This window comes from Diadema setosum, chromosome 15, assembly GCF_964275005.1.
Source record: "Diadema setosum chromosome 15, eeDiaSeto1, whole genome shotgun sequence".
Classification (NCBI taxonomy): Eukaryota; Metazoa; Echinodermata; class Echinoidea; order Diadematoida; family Diadematidae; genus Diadema; species Diadema setosum.
The window spans coordinates 16,053,467-16,071,974 of record NC_092699.1 but is presented as its reverse complement, the minus strand read 5'-3'; the positions used below and the strand labels follow the sequence as shown (position 1 = coordinate 16,071,974).

The window sequence follows — 18,508 nt, the reverse complement described above, 5'->3', positions numbered from 1 at the left end:
CTAAACGGATTGGTTTTTGGTTTCGTCACCATCTTCATCGACGACGAGCGACGGGTTGTCGTGACCGGAAGTAGCGGAAATGACGTCAGTCTTTGGTGCCTCGGACACCGAGCAGTCAATGCTCTTTGGCATCGACTGATTAGACATATCTAGGCGTTCACCAGTCAGCCGGGTTCCCGTCGAATTATCCTTGTCGCTCCGCGCCGACTTCTTGTTCTTTCCCTTCGACGCGGTGGCCGAGCAGAAGAGCGCGCGAAAATCTCGGCGAAATCGCGGGTTGACGATGGAATAGATGACAGGGTTCATGCAACTATTGGCATAGGGAACCAGGAGTCCTAGCAGAGGATTACAAGAAAGTTGTTCGGTGTGTCATGAAGATATTCAAGATAGAATTGTCTTAACTACATTGTTTCATATTGCGTGACTTAATTCAAGAACAAACAAACAAATTCATAAAACTATGATATCTCGATCACTTAGTTGGATAACGGTGTTCATGGGGATAAAAAGAACAGAACTCATACTTATAAAATTTGTGGACATGACTCTGCCACGATCAATATTTTACCTGCAGTTAAACTCACAGTGCAACCAAAACGCTCAACAACTTAATTCATCTTCTAACATGAATGTTTATGTGCAAAATTTAGTAGGTAGATTAGGCATCTAGAAGATATTTGTGTTTCTTAAGAGTTTAATGAACATTTTGCATTTGTATAACTTTATGTTTATGAAATATAAAAGGGCTGCAACTATACCAAAATGGAATTTGTTCCGATTAAATTAACGAAGATAGTTTGTTGTTTAGTTTGTATTTCGTTACATAAGGACTTTTCATATCGGAATTTCACTATCATGATTGTATCCGACAATGCACTGTCGCCTAATCTGAACTTACCTAAATTTTTAATGGTGGGATTGACAGCAGCCGGTGAGTAGGTTTGGACGAGTGTGTAGGTGGCGAGGAGAACATAGCAACCGGCGTAGAGGGCGAACGCAGCAAGTAGCGTGCGAGCCGTCTTCCAGTGAGATCGCAGCCGATTGGCATCCTTGTTGGATATCTAAGAATGAACCGAGTCATACAATTAAGATTACATTGGTAGTTAAAAAAATGAATAAACACGTATCTTTATTGAGTACATGTAAATAAGCAATCAATGAACTCACATTGCCCTCTCCTTTTGAGTCCCGCGGCTTAATGACCAATTTCAATACTTCATCTGTATACTTCACTTATTGCCCTTTAAAGAAGGAAGATCTTTTATAATATATCCCGCTGGTGCGTTGGTACTGAATTAGATTGTGTGAATAACTTTTCGGTCAAGTTTACTCATCGTTTCATAATTTCAAAATGGTACATCGAATACATCAAAATGGACAAGTGTATGCTAAAGACAATGGCCATCAACTTGTAATTTTGATACGGCGACCAACCTCCAACACGTGGCTCACATTTACTTAAACCTGTGTTATGTGATACTTCACAGACCTTGTCCCATCAACAACCAACCTTTGCAAATTTCTGGTTGTTTCGGCGCACGTAGACGACGATAATGACGTAAATGATGGCGGTGATGATGATGGGAACGTAGAAGAGGACGGTACTGACGTAAATGATCTTGAAGTCGAGATACCAATCAGGAAAATCCAAGATGACACGACAGGCGAACGGAGTCTTTCCGCGAAAGTTCACATCAAACGATGACACGCTGTACTTCGTCTATGGAAGGTCAAAAGGGTTGGTGTTCGTTATTCCGAAACACACAAAATCAATGTGCCTAGAGTTTCGTTAATCCGAAAAAGAAATAAGGTTCGTTATTCTGAAGGGTTGTTAGTCCGAAAATGAAATAAGGTTCGTTATTCTGAAGGTTTGTTAATCCGAATACGAAACAAGGTTCTTTATTTTGAAGGTTCGTTGATCTGGATATGAAATGAGGTTCGCTATTTTGAAGGTTCGTTGATCCGAATATGATCCGAATATGACTCTTAACAAAGAGTCTTTATTGAGTGCATATTTTGCAGACACTGAATAGTCGTAATGTCTTATGTAATACTGTGGTATGTTATTGTCCAATCAAACATTTTGTCAACACGTTGCAGATTCCATTTATGGTCTTGCCATCAGGCTCTCTGAATTCATCATTAGCAATTCCACATTCTACTTCGTTTCCCTCTCTTCCTCTTTCCCTCTACCAGTCTCTAACTTTCTATGCAGAGCTTGACGGCAGGCACCAAATGACTTAAAGGGTGGGATTTCACGGAGCACGCGAACGATTTGCGAAGGACGCGAATGGCAAAATCCAGCATTCGTATTTTAGTCTGCAAAAGATCGCCAAACGAACGTGAGGGGTCGGAAGCGTCGTCAATTGTTCGCGAATGTCGTTTTTACTTCGGCGAGAATTTCAAAAAAGTCTGACATTTTTTGCGAATCTTTTCCGCACACTTGGTCGTGATTTGCTCGTGAATTGTTCTCGAAAGTGTCTTTAAAGCCTCGTCATATGCGCAAGACCTTCGCAAGACACGCGCGATGTTCGCAAAATGTTCGTGAAACCCCAAACAGACTCCGAAACTTTGGAGAATGTCTCGCGTGTGTTACGCGAAATCTGCGAAGTTTTTCCGATCATTTTACGACGTAATCGCAAACTGTTCGCGTACCTTTTGAGACATTCTCGCGAACGTTTAGCGCACGTTTGGGGGATGTATGACCTATACGTTTTCTACAAATAAAAATCGTAGCATACATCTAAACATCAAACAATTATTAACAATTATAGTAACAAAAGAAATTAAAGACTAGCAAAGAGAAATAAATGTTTGATATACAAGAAAAAAATCGCAGAATACACATAAAATTAATCTAAAGTATGTAAAATTTCATTTGAACTATAGAGATTATGTGTTGGAGGAACTGCAAAAAAAAAAAAAAGATCAAATGCTTTACGAGTGGAGATATGTCCTAGCAAAAAAAAAAAAATGTAGGCAAGCACACGATAGAGAAACGAGAGAAAAAGAAAGGAGAAATAGAGGAAAGAAAAAAATTCAACTCAAGATAGCTTCCACCTCTCCTTGGGTACATTTTCTCCCATGATTATTGAAAATTTTTCGTTGTTCGCATTTCCGTCGCGTGTTCTTCGTGTACGTAACATGCTGTACTCTAGCAATGATACACACGACATTCGCACATACGTCGTGGAAACTTCGCACAAATTGCACAAGAATAGTTTTCAGCTTCATTGTCGGAAAACATTCGGAGAAAAACTTTTCCGAATGTTGGATTTTGTCATTCGCGTCCTTCGCAAGTCGTTCGCGTGCTCCGTGAAATCCCACCCTTAATAGCTGTACATGTTACTTTTTGTGTCTTACTGATCATATCCTAGTGATAGTTTTAATGCAGCAATAGTTTATAGTACTAGTATATATACCAAAGTAGGCTTTATAATAATGATGGCTCGGTCACAGTAAGTTCATATTAAAGTATAGTTTGTTTGTTTTTCTTCTTCTTCTTTTTCTTCTTCTTATTTTTTTTTTCTTCACATAAAATTTGGCAACCTTACATCATCATTCTGGTCTTATCTTCTATCCGTTCTCCGTTTCTTTTTCACAAACACTGATTAATCGGGGCTTACAGCCAAACAAGCTAGCTTTCATGTTGGTCCCGTCATACTTCTCTTTCATCAACCCCGGCCATTTCGATTTCGATTTTGACCAGTTATCATTACATGTAATTACTGTGTTATCACCATGTATATTGTTTGTTTTCTGCACATTGTTCACAAGGTAAAAGATCTTGTCTGGTTTCTGTTGTAATGTTCATAAATGAGAAGTATGAAAATAAAATGAATTGAATTGAATTGAATTGAAATAAGGTTCGCTATTCTGAAGGTTCGTTATTGTAAAGGTTCGTTAATCCAAAAATGAAATAAGGCTCGTTATTCTGAAGGCTCGTTAATCACAATATGAAATAAGGTTCGTTTTTCTGAAGGTTCGCTATTCTGAAGGTTCGTTTATCTGATTATGAAATAAGGTTCGTTATTCTGAGGGTTTGTTAATTCGAAGATGAAATGTGGTTCGTTATTCCGAAGGTTCGTTCATCTAAAGTTGTAAAGACGGTGCGTACTGATGAAACTTCGGAATTATGAACCTTATTTCATTTTCGGATATACGAATAAACCTTTGGAATGTTGAACCTAATTTCATCTTCCGAACATCTGGAATAACAAAATGTAACCGTTTAAAAGTGACACACGCAAAATATGAATCAAACAAAGTAACTCATTAGAATCTATTCATTTAGTTCCTGTAATAGAACATCGTCAGGAAAACAGTAAATTGGCTGTCTTTTAATTTGGGTCTGCCTGGATTTAAACCCCTTACATTCTACGCTATCGGGTCACAATCTCTATCAGTCATGTTTATATCAGTCGTATATCAACTCATACGTGCAATAAATGCGATACACTATCCTACGCAATTATGTTTCATGGTGATTTTTCTATACTTATACTCACCCCTACAATGTAATATGACACTCCTTGAACATAAATGAGCAACAGCAATTGTACACATCCCCTAAAGTTTACACTTCCGTGATACAGAACGATGAAAACCCATTATGTCATCATGAGTATTTTGTTTTCTGGAAAGACGCAAAAATAATTTGAAGTAAAAGGGTTCTGTCGAAGCAACATTCCTGTTTGTCGCAGAGCTTTCGAATGACGAAATTGTATACCCCCAAAAAAAGTTACGTTTTAGATTTCCGGCTGCCTACATTGAAAACAAACGTCAGCACAACTTTCAATTTTCTTTTTACGAAACAGCTTTGAGTTCTCTGTAAAAGTTATATCTCGTAGAGTCAAACAGCATTATTTTCTTTGTCACAAACACTGCCACTTTTATCCATGATATTCATGAAAAACCCAGATGTCATCGCGGCATTTTGTAAAACAACATTCGGGTATGTTCCGAATGTTTGCGCCACACATCTTAGAGTAATCATGGATAGACACTGGGTAGGGTTTTTGCTTTCAGATAAGAACCGAACCAAATGCATTCAGATAACATGAGACGCATGAAAACTAATCGTGGTGCTTACCGCAAAGTTTGGAACCACAGGGATGGCAGTGATCAAAGCGAGGATCCAGAGAATGACGATTTTGACCTTCGTCTTTTCAGGAGAGCAGTGAACTTTGAACTTGAGAGGGAAGCAGACAGCCAGATATCTGCATTTTAAGTGTCACAAATGTACACACAAGTAGTTATGTACATGTATCAAGGCTGTATGCATGGTTGTTTAATGTGTATGTACACAGGGTGACCAGATTAATGGAGAACATTCTATATGATATAGATATAGTACATACAGGCTGACCAGATCAGTGGAGAATTTTCTACATGGTATACAATGTAGCTACAGTACATGTATGCATGTGACAGGAAATACATTATAGCTCACTCAATCTAGAATGATTTAACCCATTCCAGAAAATTCTAGGAAGTGCTGGCTGAGTGAGGCACTGCCCTTGTAACCCAATGTGATTGGTAGTTAATTTTGGCAATGATGTTATGCACATATTAGGCAGTGAGTCATCCAGGATTCCTGGAATTTGGACTTGCTAGTATGTTCAGGTATGTGGCCCCAGGTTGGAGAAAATGAGAGAATGTACTAGAAAGGGGTGAATGGATAGTATATAAGCCGGAGAAATTCTGAGGTAGGCAGAGTACCTAACACCTCTGCTCTGAGAGTTACGTCACTTCTGGCTCTGAAGCGACTTGTTATAATCAGTCCTGTGTTACCTGCTGACCTGCTATACAAACTGTGTTTATGGAGATAAGGCTTGGGAGACATTTTGCCTGCAGAGAATTAATTTGCCTACGTTGGAGACAGAATCCATATTTTAATGTCAACGGACATTGTTACGGCAAAGCTGTGACGGGCGGATTCCTCGCTGGACATTGTGAAGTGAATCATCATTCAACGCATCAACTGGACGTGGTCGTCATAACGTCTGGATTTTACACGTTTCGCTGTGAACATTATACCGTGGGCATCTATCGTGGATTTTACCCCGGATTTATACTGTGGATTAATGCAACCTGTGCCTTTGGAGTTACGTCGGAGGAATCATTCATCGGTGCGTCAAGGATCATTCATCGGTGCATCGAACATCGTATCTGAACATTTTCAAAGGACTACTTGATAACATAATATGTAAGTGATTCTATAACCGATTTGTAATTGTTTCTATTGATCATTATTGTACTGATGTGAAAACCGATTACGAGTATGTACCCACAATATCACTGTTAATAAACCGCCTGAACATTAGTTGATGGTTTCTTTTGTGCGATCATTCTCAGAGTGATTGTGGTCGTAACATAAGAAAAAAAAAAGACGAAAAGCAAATAATCATGTCACTTATACATTCGCCCTTGGAAAATCACGCTCGTCTTTACATGCATTCTTTGTGTGTTCCTACATTTTGCCATCCTTTTAGTTATTTTGCTCACTAAAAATTGGGGATAATGTATGGTTCTTATATTTGGCGTCTTTAGTATGATAATCCGGCCCTTCTTCACCGTCTCAATCATACCATGGACCTAGCAAAGTTAGGTCCATGATCACACCTCAGACAGGCTGTGTGCTGCGACCTGGAGAGTGGAGTTTTAATTGCCAAACGTACTGAAAATCTTTTATCTACTTTGGATTGTTATCCTTGCTAAGCAGACAGTAAATCTTAAAGAAAAAAAAAACCCAGAAAACAAGTTGACTGATAGGTTTTATGAAGACAGGAGTACAAAGAAACTGGTTCCTTGTAAGTTGGCACGTACATGTATTGTGCAAGTTGTATAAACCATTGACTTTTGTTTTCATGGAAAGGAATTACCAACTTTTGCATTTTACATATCACAGCGTTTTAATGCTTCAGCCCGAAGGGTGCCGGGGGCATTATGTTTTCGGATTGTGCGTCTGTCCGTGCTTACGTCCGTACGTCCGTACGACCACAATGTCCGTCCAAACGCGATAACTTGAGTAATATTGAGTGGAATTTTACCAAACTTCCAAGTATGAAGTATGATAGGGGCAAGTACTTGATTAGATTTTGGGTGAAATCAGCCAGAGGTCAAGGTCACGGTCAAATCATGAAATTGTATCCGTTTACACGATAACTCAAGACATTTTAAGCAAATTCACCATACTTTGTCCAAGGATGACATATGATGAGGCCATTACTTGATTAGTCTTTGAGTGAAATCAACTAGAGGCCAAAGGTCAAAGGTCAACGTTAACTCTAAAATTTATCCGTTTACGCGATAACTCGAGATTCGATAAGGTAAATTTCACCTAACTTGGTCCAAGAATGACGTATGATGGAGCAATTAATTCGGTAGTTTTTGAGTGAAAACGGCAAGAGGTCAAAGGTCAAAATGTCATGGTCAAATGCTGAAAATGTTACTATTTCCTCCATATCTATGTAATGCCAGAAGGTATTTTAATGACGCTTAGAGTATAGATGTACTACCAAATGAAAATTCTCCAGAGAGTTTCAGGTCATGAGGTCAATTGTCAGAAGGTCAAAGGTCAGGTGAAAATGTTAGAATTTCACTTTTTTTCTCCATATCTCGCAAATGCTTCAAGATATCTTCATGGAACTTGGTACATATACATGAAATTGCTGGCAGGCTATCTAGGGAATTTAGGGGTCATGGGTCAAAGGTTAGGGGTCAAATGTCAAGGTCAACTCCTCAAAATTTCACTTTTTCCCTCATATTTATGCAATGCTTGCAGGATTTTTCATGAACCTTAATATATACATGTATTACCTAATGGAAATATATACATGTATTACCTAATTGAAATTTCCTGCCAAAAGGTGAAAGGTCAAACATAATAATGTCAAAGCTCAAGTGAAAGTGCTATATTTCACTTTTTCCTAAATATCTTGAAAGTGACTCAAGGTGTTATGAAGCTTAGTACATATTTATGCATGTTCTACCTGACAAAGATTCTCTTGGAAATTTTAGGGTCATAGGGTTAAAGGTCAAGGGTCAAAGGCCATAATAAAATGCAAAAGTTTTTTCTATTTAATACTGAAATTACCTTTTTTCTTCGTACCTTGAAAATAATGCAATGCATAAACATATAAAAGAGTCAGAAGTCGAGCAAAAACCCTGGAATTCCCAAATACATGTATACCTGCATTCTTAGACAATATAGCAAACTTAGTTTAAGGAAAGTGAACATTCAACACGTTTGTGACAAACCATGTGAAACTGTCATTACACATTGCCAAGACATTGTAGTATAGACCTATTAGCAGAACCATGCATTATGGCAGAGGCATACCAGTCGCCATAAGGACATTTCTAGTTTCTATGAATGTTTCAGCATTATTGTGTCTACTTTATGATGAAATATCATGTCCAGATATGTGTAGGTTGTTATGCACTGTGAAACGATTCCGCAATAATTAGTTGTGACAGCATCATTTTATTCTAATAAAGCTTATTCAATAAAATCTCAGGTGGGGTACGTTATAAGCATGTAGGCCCCGTACGATTTTGCGCGTGGCTTATTAAGAAGGGCCAACATCAATCGAACTTACAGAGAAAGATAGAGGGGAGTAGAGCAATTATTTTTGTCCTGTTTATTCATAAGCGAAAAAAACAAAAACAAAAACAAAGCAAAACAAAACAAAACAAAAACAAAAACAAAAACGGAATATGCAAAGAACGAGGTGTTTATTATATTGATGGATACATCCATTCCTTATTTTTGATTAATTTATTTCCAAACTAAAAATACGCATTTCTTATTATGTAGAATTCTCGTTAAGCTTTATTGAGGAAACAACACTAGTCCACACAAGACATAAATATAGGCGCCGTTGCAAAAGTCATGTACATACCAAGTTTTGTGCAGTCATTTCATGGTAAGTTTGAATAGGGTATCCGCAACAAAATTACAAATCGTTAGTAAAAACCACATGTCTTTACAAACGGCGCAATGCACTTTAAGAGTTTGTTCGCAAAAACCGATAAGTCCATTTTTGAAGATTTTGAAGTACGGTCTCTGTTATGAAGTACAAAATAATACCATTTTAAATGATATATTGGTCACTATAAAGGTACATTTATGAAGTTATGGTCAAAAGAACCATACATTTTCTTATGATACTCTTTATTTTTCTGAACCTTTAATCGCAAATATCTCCATTTGGCAAATATGGACTTATCGGTTTTTGCGAACAAACTCTTCACTTCTTCATCGCCGTTGGGTGACACCGTACATTATCTGAAAAAAAAAAAGTTGTTGATAACAATGTGCACGTGGGATTTTGATGTGACCATGTTCACAGAGTTAACTTACCGTCGATGATAAGTGTAATCGCTCTCTGACTACGAATTCGTTCGTTGTAATTATCATGCTAAATGACACTCGATGATAAAATCCAAGACTTGTGTGTCATCAAGGTGAACCAAGAAGACAGAAACATTTGCTACACGTATTTTTATTTTTTATTTTTTATTTTTTTGCTCTATAAATCCGAAGTCTCGTTTTCTTTAGATGATTCGGCGCTTGACACTGTGTCAAGCTTATCCAAAAGTTTCCTGGTTATTGCGTTCACATGGTTGTGATTACTGCGACACTCTACTCAATGAGCTACAACTGAAGTCTGCTCCACAACAACTTCTGGTTAGGAACGCTGAGGATAACTCGACATGATATGCCAGCTACAAAGCATCTTGTCACGGGAGATGTCACAGCTCATGCGGTCCTTGATTCGAAGTTTAACTCAGTTAGGGTTATACATTGTACTATCGTCGAGGTTAAACAGCTAAAGTTTAAAGCAGTTCTATGTGGTCTACTTGCATTTTATGGTTGTTGTTTTTTTTGTTCGTAAAGATTATGACTGAACACAAACACACAAACACAATTTGGTGCATTGCACCTTGCTTCATTGGCTTGGTGTGCGTTTCACATGCCCGACAAATGACGTTTGATGATGTGCATTACTGTAGTTTGAGAGATACTAGTAGTAATCTCATATACACATATGGAACAGGCCCAATCAATTAACTGACATCACTTCCGATTTTGAGTCATTTTACTTTGCTTGTGCCTGTGTTCATTCGCTGCCGTGCGTTAATTCTGAGTTTTCAAGAAGAAGTTTCACGATTCAGTATCAAAAGAAATTATTCCGCTTCGCTTACAGTATCATTCGAACGACACTTTCCACATCTTTCGACATTCAATAACTCTCTTACCTGAGAGCAGCCCGTACCAAATCAACTGCCATCATTGTCCTACGTAAAACAGTATTCTTTGTTAGTACCCCTGTGTTCATTCTTTGTCAAGCAGTGTTTCCTGGAAGATTTTTTTTTTTTAACGATGCAAATCGGAAACATTTTGTGCGTTGAATAATTTCATTTTGTACCTGTCTACATGCACTAGTATCGTACATGCGTAGCCACATATAGAAAATGATAAACTTGTTGAAGGATTTTTTTTTTTGGTTCTTTTTAGACGATGCAATTTCACGAGAAAAATCTTCCCCTTTCCTTTCTGTGGTGGGCACTTTTCAATATCTTTTGTGATTATGTTATTCAGGAACTCTGTTATTTTAGAACTAAGAGTAAATTTGATCATGCAACTGCAATGTTATCACTTGAATCACTTTTCTTTGTTTGTTCTTGTGTTCATGTATTTCATCAGCTGTCACAGAGAAATTTCGAGATTGCCAGAATTTTTGCACTACAATTTTATGACAAAACCTTCTGCTGCCGTTATCTTTCCGTTAGTACTTTCCAGTGCTGTTTTCAATGTATCGAACCGGTACTGTATTTAATGATTCTCTTATATTAGAACCACACATACACAAATTATTTAATTTTATTCTCCTCAGTTTGTACCAGTTGGTGTGCATGAATTACTTGCGCTTCACTGACATGATTCCGAGTTTTACAAAGGAACGGTTTTACGATGCAATTTCTGAAAGTTGCGTTTAATCATAGTGATATCTCGCCAGTATTATGCTCGCAGTAGTACTGATTTCAATTTGTTTGGCACGTATTAGAAACATTGTTACTATTTCCGTAGCTTTTAACACAAGAAAGTATCAAAGAATAGTTGCTGTAGGTTCGCAGCTTTGAACACCAATATGATTATGAGTGTTTGAGTGAAATGCTACAATGAGGGGACATAGTTTTACAGATTGGCGGCCAGTCTGTCTTTATCTTCGTTAAACTGGAGCATTACCAAAGGTCTTCAAAAAGAGTTAGACAATTGAACTAGATAACTCATTAGCGCATTATCATCATCCACCTCTCTTTGTGTTTACCCGCAAGCTTATGACAGATCCTGTCCCGTATTAAGGGTTTCACACTATAAAACATAATAAGTCAAGTTTACCTGTCAATTGCTATGGCCATCATCTCAAAAATAGTGACGTTGAAGCCGACAAAGCGAGCGAATCTGTGTAGGATGCACTGGGCATCGGTGCGCCACAAGATGAACCATGTGACCCGGTAGTACTCGGAGATGTGTAGGCCGACAACGAAGATGAGTAGGCAGATATCCCCTGACCGGAAAAAGAAGAGTTTGCTTGCAAAATGAATTAAGTATAATTTTTCATAATTTGAGATATTTGCCATTAAAGCTGCTAAAAAAGTTAGAAATAATAGGAAAACATGAAACACATTTTTTACCCGTATTTCAAGAATATTCCTTGTTATGTAGCAAGTGATGTATCACTGGAAATATTTCATTTTGTCATTTAAATGGTGCTTAATCCGTTTTGCTATCAAAATCTTCATTATGATTGATGAGTGAGATTTTATGAGAATATTGCCCAGACGTCTCATACGGCTATGGCGAACTAAAAGGTCGTTATCTCTTCCCACGCAATCTTGAGAGTGACCCAAGTTTACATCTTCTCTTTCAAGTGATTTTGTTGAAATAATAAAAAAGAAAATTTGTTACGAAGACAGTAATTGGCACGATAATGTTTTACATTATGACTAAAAAAGATTAAAATTTTTTGAGGTGGTTTTATTTCACATGAAAAATTCTTTCATAAGACGAGCAAATGCCTGGATTGCTACACACGAAAGGTTAAAGAAACAATTAGTGTTAGAAAGCCTCCATTTTTGTGAATGGTGATTTTGTTTTTAAAAAATCGTGTTTTGGGTATCTATATAATATAGTCCATGGGCCAGGCCAGATATTGGTACCATCTGAGGTGGCAAAACCTTTTTGGTGTCATTTTGTTTGTCGGGCATAGATATGCTTATCAAGCTATGATAGCATTTCCAAATGAGTAGCTTAGTCCTAATAAATGAATTTTTAACCCGTTTGGTGTCGCTGTTATATCCCTTTACTTCTGAATCGAAACTAACCGCTATAGAAAGAAAAGCACTGTCTTCTGTATGTCCACAGGTGTTCTGTTGTAAACGCGGTGCGCTTAGTCTTTATTCAAGGCAGCGAAGGGAATATCCAAGGGTTACGATGTCCACAGCGCTTAGTCTTTATTCAAGACGGCGAAGGGAATATCCAAAGCTAATGATACAGTGTATATCCCTTTATTTAAAAAGCAAACAAAAAAACAATTCCTAGTGGAAATTTTCAAAGGTCACACTCTGCCTGTCTTTGGTCAAAGAGCGTCAAAAATATTTGGCATTGGTCGGGTTGATGGCTGAAATCTATGACTAAGCTACTACTCTGGAAATGCTATTATACTTTTATAGCAAAATAATATTCCTTAGATAATATTATATGCCATTTCAAAATGCACAACTAGAACTTGCCACCTCAGGTGGTACCAGTAACCCATTTTTCGGGTCTTGGCCCATGGACTAATTGTGTGACAATTGTTTCCGTGTCTGTGTGTGTGTGTGTTTGTCTGATTAACAACAATATCAGTTCTGGTAAACACTGCAAAAAGAAAAAAACAACAACAACAACAACAACAACAAAACAAAACAATGTACCGTTATCATATCTAAAGTTACTATTTAAAGGAATTATCTATACTGTTTTTATACTACCCTCTCAACAAATACATCAGTTTTAAACAAAAATCACTCTGCTCATTTACAATAGTATTTATTATTACGTATTGTAGTGTACCGGTTCATTGTTTGATGGAAATAAAGCTACATTGGCGTGGCATTAGTGTTTTCACCCTAGCGTTTTCACCGGAAAATGATGAATAATAAAAAATACGGCAAAATCCACGAGGAATTGATTTTTTGTTTGTTTTTTTAGATAAAGGGATATGCACTGTATCATAGGCTTTGGATATTCCCTTCGCCGTCTTGAATAAAGACTAAACGCACCGCGTTTAGCTCTGGACAGCATCACCCTTTGGATATTCCCTTCGCCGCCTTGAATAAATACTAAGCGCACCGCGTTTACAACAGAACACCTGTGGACATACCATGAGCTCCATGGACATACAGAAGACCGTGCTCTTGTTTCTGTAGCGGTTAGCCTCGATTCAGAAGTATGGGGATATAAAAACGAGCCCAAATTGGTTAAAAATTCATTTATTAGGACTAAGCTACTCATTTGGAAATGCTATCATAGCTTGATAAGCATATCTATGCCCAACAAACAAAATGACACCAAAAAGGTATTGCCCCCTGAGATGGTACCAATAACCAATTTTTCGCCTCTTGGCCCATGGACTAATAGCAACGCGGCAAGCTCCTGCTCTTAAGTTGCTAATTTATTATCAGACAACAATAATTCTTTGAATGATACAGCTTATTCTTATCAATTCTTTGTCAAAATAAAGAAAATAGTAAGAGAAGTGGTATTTTGTGCGGTGATGGCGTTTTCCATTTTGCGCTTGTAGTTGCTTTTGATACAACTGGTCTGATAAGACAGAGTTGAAACTTCAGTATTCTACGACCTTTTTTTAATTTCTATTTCAAGCTCGATTATAATGAAACCTTGAAGCTTACCACACGGTTTGTCTAATTTCACTCTCTTCACTATATTTAACTTGAACTCGACGTCGAATTGCATTTCTGAAATACCTGCAATACCTACAATCTCGCACCCACAGAATTTATGAACATTTGAGGAAGACAAAGAAAATCCAGTGAAACTGTTCACAAACACCCTTGCAACTATATTTTTCTATCATCAAGAACTCCATAAAAACACCGTTGGAATCTTCATCACTCGGGCTATGTTTAAGTGATATAACTTCGGCCATCTTAAATTGTGGGTACGAATAAGCTCGTCGACAGTTTCGGTTTGATTAAGGAGATAGTAGTGGATTAAAATATCAATGGGTAGTGCATCGTTTGATAATAAAGAAGCAATCATAAACTCATGCGACGTTTGTCTACTCGTGGCAGGTTAGACATCATGTGCCCTTTTTGATAAACTGTATGCCTATTTGATAATCTTTAATATATAGTTTTTAAAAAAGCACACTTATCAAATTACATTACTACGTAAAAATTAATATTTTCACTCACCCGCAGCAAGGCTCAAGATGTGAAGAGCTGCGTTCGAGTTCCTAAATTTCTTCTGACCATACACGGCGACGACGATTAGGTTACCGACCCCTCCAAAGAGGAGCATCGTGATGAAGAAGGGGACTTCGAACGAGGCCTTACCAGCCGGCGTAATCGTCTTTTCTTCGACGATGCTGGAATCATTTTCCCCTTCGATGAATTCGATCGTCGAGTTAAGCATTGATGTCTCCATCACTGAGGTGTTCTTGTTAGCTTTGCTAGAGATATAAATGCGACAAGTCAGAAACGAAGAAGTGTTTACCTATTAGCGAAGGTTTTGTCTTTAAACGGAGTGGGGGGGGAGGGGGAACTACGCGCATTTGATTTATAGAGGGCGCTTTGAAAATCTCTGCCTTTCATAAGCCTTATCCTACAGAGAAGGGGGGTCCTACTAACCTCCCAAATGGTTAGAAAATCATATAATTATGATAGTGCACTACAATCTTACAATTAGCACAACTCCACATTATACAATGAAATTCGTTGTTGCTTTTAATGTAAATTGCATCCACGTCAATGTTAACATACTGTATTTAGAAGAAAGAAAAAAATCACTTACCTATCTTGATGTTACTTCAGTTTTCATGTCTGTGGCATGATTCGCCTGTTTCTTTTTATATTTATTTGAATTCCGTTGAATGATACTGAAATCGCATTCACAGAGAGGCAAACACACACATGCACACGTACACGCTGAAGACAACAATACAACTAATACTCCAATCGTTGCAGCTTGATCAAATAAAATTCGAACGTTTGCAGAAACAAAAGCAAAAAAAAAAATATGCAGATACATGCATATAACGCGAAGATATAAGAAGATCTGTAACCATGTATACATACATAAATATTAAGTCGTAATTTAATAGGATTGATATCATTAAACCGAGGATCCTGCTTGAACACGCAAAATGCCTGCATAAAAAAAAAAAACACAGACATTATACTTTATCTTATCATAGCCCAGAATCCATGTATTTCATGTTACTGTAATTGTAGCTCAGTACTCACTTGATAAAGTAAGGCGTCGCAAAAAAAAAAAAAAAAAAAAAAAACCCAAAAAATCACTACTCAACCAAGTAAAATATTTGAAAGTCCTCTATCCAAATGCTAAAACAGACGTAAATATTCGTTAACCCTTTCGGTGTAGGAGACTTTGGACAGCGCCCCCAACACTGGGATTTTCTGTGCATGTCGGCACTCGAAGCATAGAAAGGGTTAATGTATATATAAGGTTTACTCAATGCCCTATATTTTGTGCGTCTTTTTTTTTACACTCCAGTGCTTACCCAGCGTTATGTTAAAAAAAGAAAATATCGACCATTATCTGATATCAACAATGAGTAGGCATATGTACAGGCTTACAAATATACAGAGCATACAGACATTATGTACGTCTAGACATGAAGGCCCGAATTCACGAAGGTGGTACAATTGAAACCATGGTTTAAACCAAGGACAATTTGTATGGAGCGCCAAGTGTCGCATGGCCTTATTATTAATTTCGTTGCGAAATCAGTCATGTCGTCGACGAAATGATCATGTTGTAACGAAATGACATTTTGTTGACGAAATGACAACATTTTGCTTACGAAGTGATCATTTCGTCGACGAAATGACTGATTTCGTAACGAAATAGGCCATGCGACACTTGGCGCTCCATACAAATTGTTCATGGTTTAAACCATGGTTTCAATTGTACCACCTTCGTGAATACGGGCCGAAGAGTTTTATCGCAATACAAGCTAACTCCATTCATGTTAAGTTGAGATATTTATGACACAAGCTGTTGAAACAAACAACGAAAATAATAAGAAAATACGGGATATTCTTAATCATAGCTTCTAAAAAATTCCATCTCATGTTACAAGTGAGGTATTATTGGAAAGGCTTAATTTTGCTCTATTGGATGATGGACTTACTTTTAAATGTTTAAAAATGGCGCTTGAGCTCATTTTGCAATTAAACCCTTCACATCTAGGGCATCGATAGGGGAAGACAGAAGATTTTCTCAGTGGAATGCATATCTGCTATGAGAAGAACTTCATTAAATGTCAGACAGTCCTAGATGCCTTATAATGTCCTCCCTAGACTAAGCCTGAAATTGTGGCTTTCCGCTTGGTCTCGGAGAAACCAAGTGATCTGATGATACCACCACTGGAATTCATCCGCGACTGTCGCTCCCTGGAGGGGCATATTGACATCGATGCGTTGATAATCCGCGTGTTTTTACGTCACAGGAAGTCAAGCTCGCTGGGATATATGACTACTGTTTCACCTACATGACGCTCAAGAAAACCGGGACAGGTCAATTAGTAAAGCGAGGGACATCCGACAAACACTCCCGGAGGACCTATGACCAAGTTTCGGATACCGTGACAATTCAGACTTGTTAGACTCAAACAAGACTCAAACAGACCGATAATTGGGATGCTGGCGTCAGCTAGAAGATTAGCTGGGCGGAAAGACCTGCGACCCAGCGAGGAGAGAAGGTAACTGATAATCAGCACCTATGCCTATTATACGTGAGGTGGGGTGTTTATAAAACAACGTGAATTTTCGAAAACATAAAATACCAAAACTATAAGATAATAATATAAGATTATATCAAACTATCAATTAACCGGCTAAAGTATCACTGATTCACTTTTTGTCAATCGACTCAGCTTCACTGGATAAGAGACAAAGAAGGAAACAAAAATGCAGAGCGGAAACTTTTTGAATGCATGAAGAATAAAGGAATTAAGGGAGTAGACGAAAACTTTAAGAATGACTCAAAACATTTCGTCACAACCGCAATATTAATGTCAATTTTTGATCTGTCACCAAGCGTGTTCCTTGACTTCGGTATACACACATACACGCCCTCACATATGCACATTTATTTACCTATGTCATACAAACACACACTTGGGATTGTCTTTGTTTTTATTCAAAGCCCACAAAGAGTTAATAAAAATCACTTTCACGACCATTCATGCATTTTCCTATCTAGACAACAAAATCAAGATTTCAGCGCAACAATCTGGATGCCAAAGTCAGGGTTTGGGGTAAACTTATTTTCATCACCGAGAAACATTTCAGCTAGCACGTCGTATACATCGATCTCAGTCGAAACTCGATACGGGTTCCAGTCATCCATTATCTACAAGGCTTTATTCGATGTCGGCGAGGTACTCTAAATTTTGACCTGCCTACTCGTCTTTGAGTTGCGTTTGAACATCTCTGGTATTGGAAGGGATCCATTTCTACGGCAGCAGGACTGTTTTAAAGGCCGAGGGAGCTGGAGCGGCTGCCGACACGGTGAAGGTCTAGCTGATCCCTGATGAGGGTCAAGTCTACGAGATCTACCAAACGACAAGCCAAGCGATCCGGGGTGCAGCTAGTGCCAGCCAGCTACAGCCAGGGCGCTGGATGGCAACGACGTCTCGACTCAGCACTGCGCAGCTGAAGGGAACGCGAACATCCAAGAAGTTGTGACCAGTTGTGACCAGTTCTATAGACACTTGTGAATCTGTTGTTTCAGTCATTTCCTATGCCACATTTATATTTATCTTGTCAAAATCAACATTGTAAGCGCGACAAAATTTGACGATTAAACTCTAATTCAACTATATATATATTTGACCTGTCTCGATATTAAAAATGGGCTATGTAATAATTACTGCCTTTACTGTTTGTGCGTCGAGGAATTTACTGAATCACCGACTTGTATGAAACTGTTCTCTCCGTGATTTTCACAAGTAAACTGAAATGTGAAACGTTCTCCCATGCAGAGACGATCTGCAAATTTCGTAAACGAGCAGCATTTTGTTATTATAAAGGAGCACATTTCTTTGGACAACCGTTTTCCTTTGTTAATCGCTCTCAGAAAAGACTTCTATGTTACCGTGTTCCTTGTAAGCGAATTTTGCACCATTGACTTTTGGAACCTGAAGTTTCACTTTGTTACAACGAAAATTCGTTATTACCGTGTTCA

General features: G+C 38.0%; 1 protein-coding gene across 1 annotated transcript; it reads right to left on the bottom strand.

The window, feature by feature from the left end:
* LOC140238564 (adenosine receptor A3-like) lies at positions 1-18,059 on the bottom strand. Its single transcript, XM_072318464.1, has 7 exons — positions 17,881-18,059; positions 14,491-14,747; positions 11,411-11,579; positions 5,093-5,219; positions 1,511-1,720; positions 899-1,061; positions 1-335 (listed from the first exon to the last, which is right to left on the bottom strand). The coding sequence occupies exons 1-7, from the start codon at positions 18,057-18,059 to the stop codon at positions 1-3; spliced, it is 1,440 nt and encodes a 479-aa protein (XP_072174565.1).
* Positions 18,060-18,508: the final 449 nt, after the last annotated feature.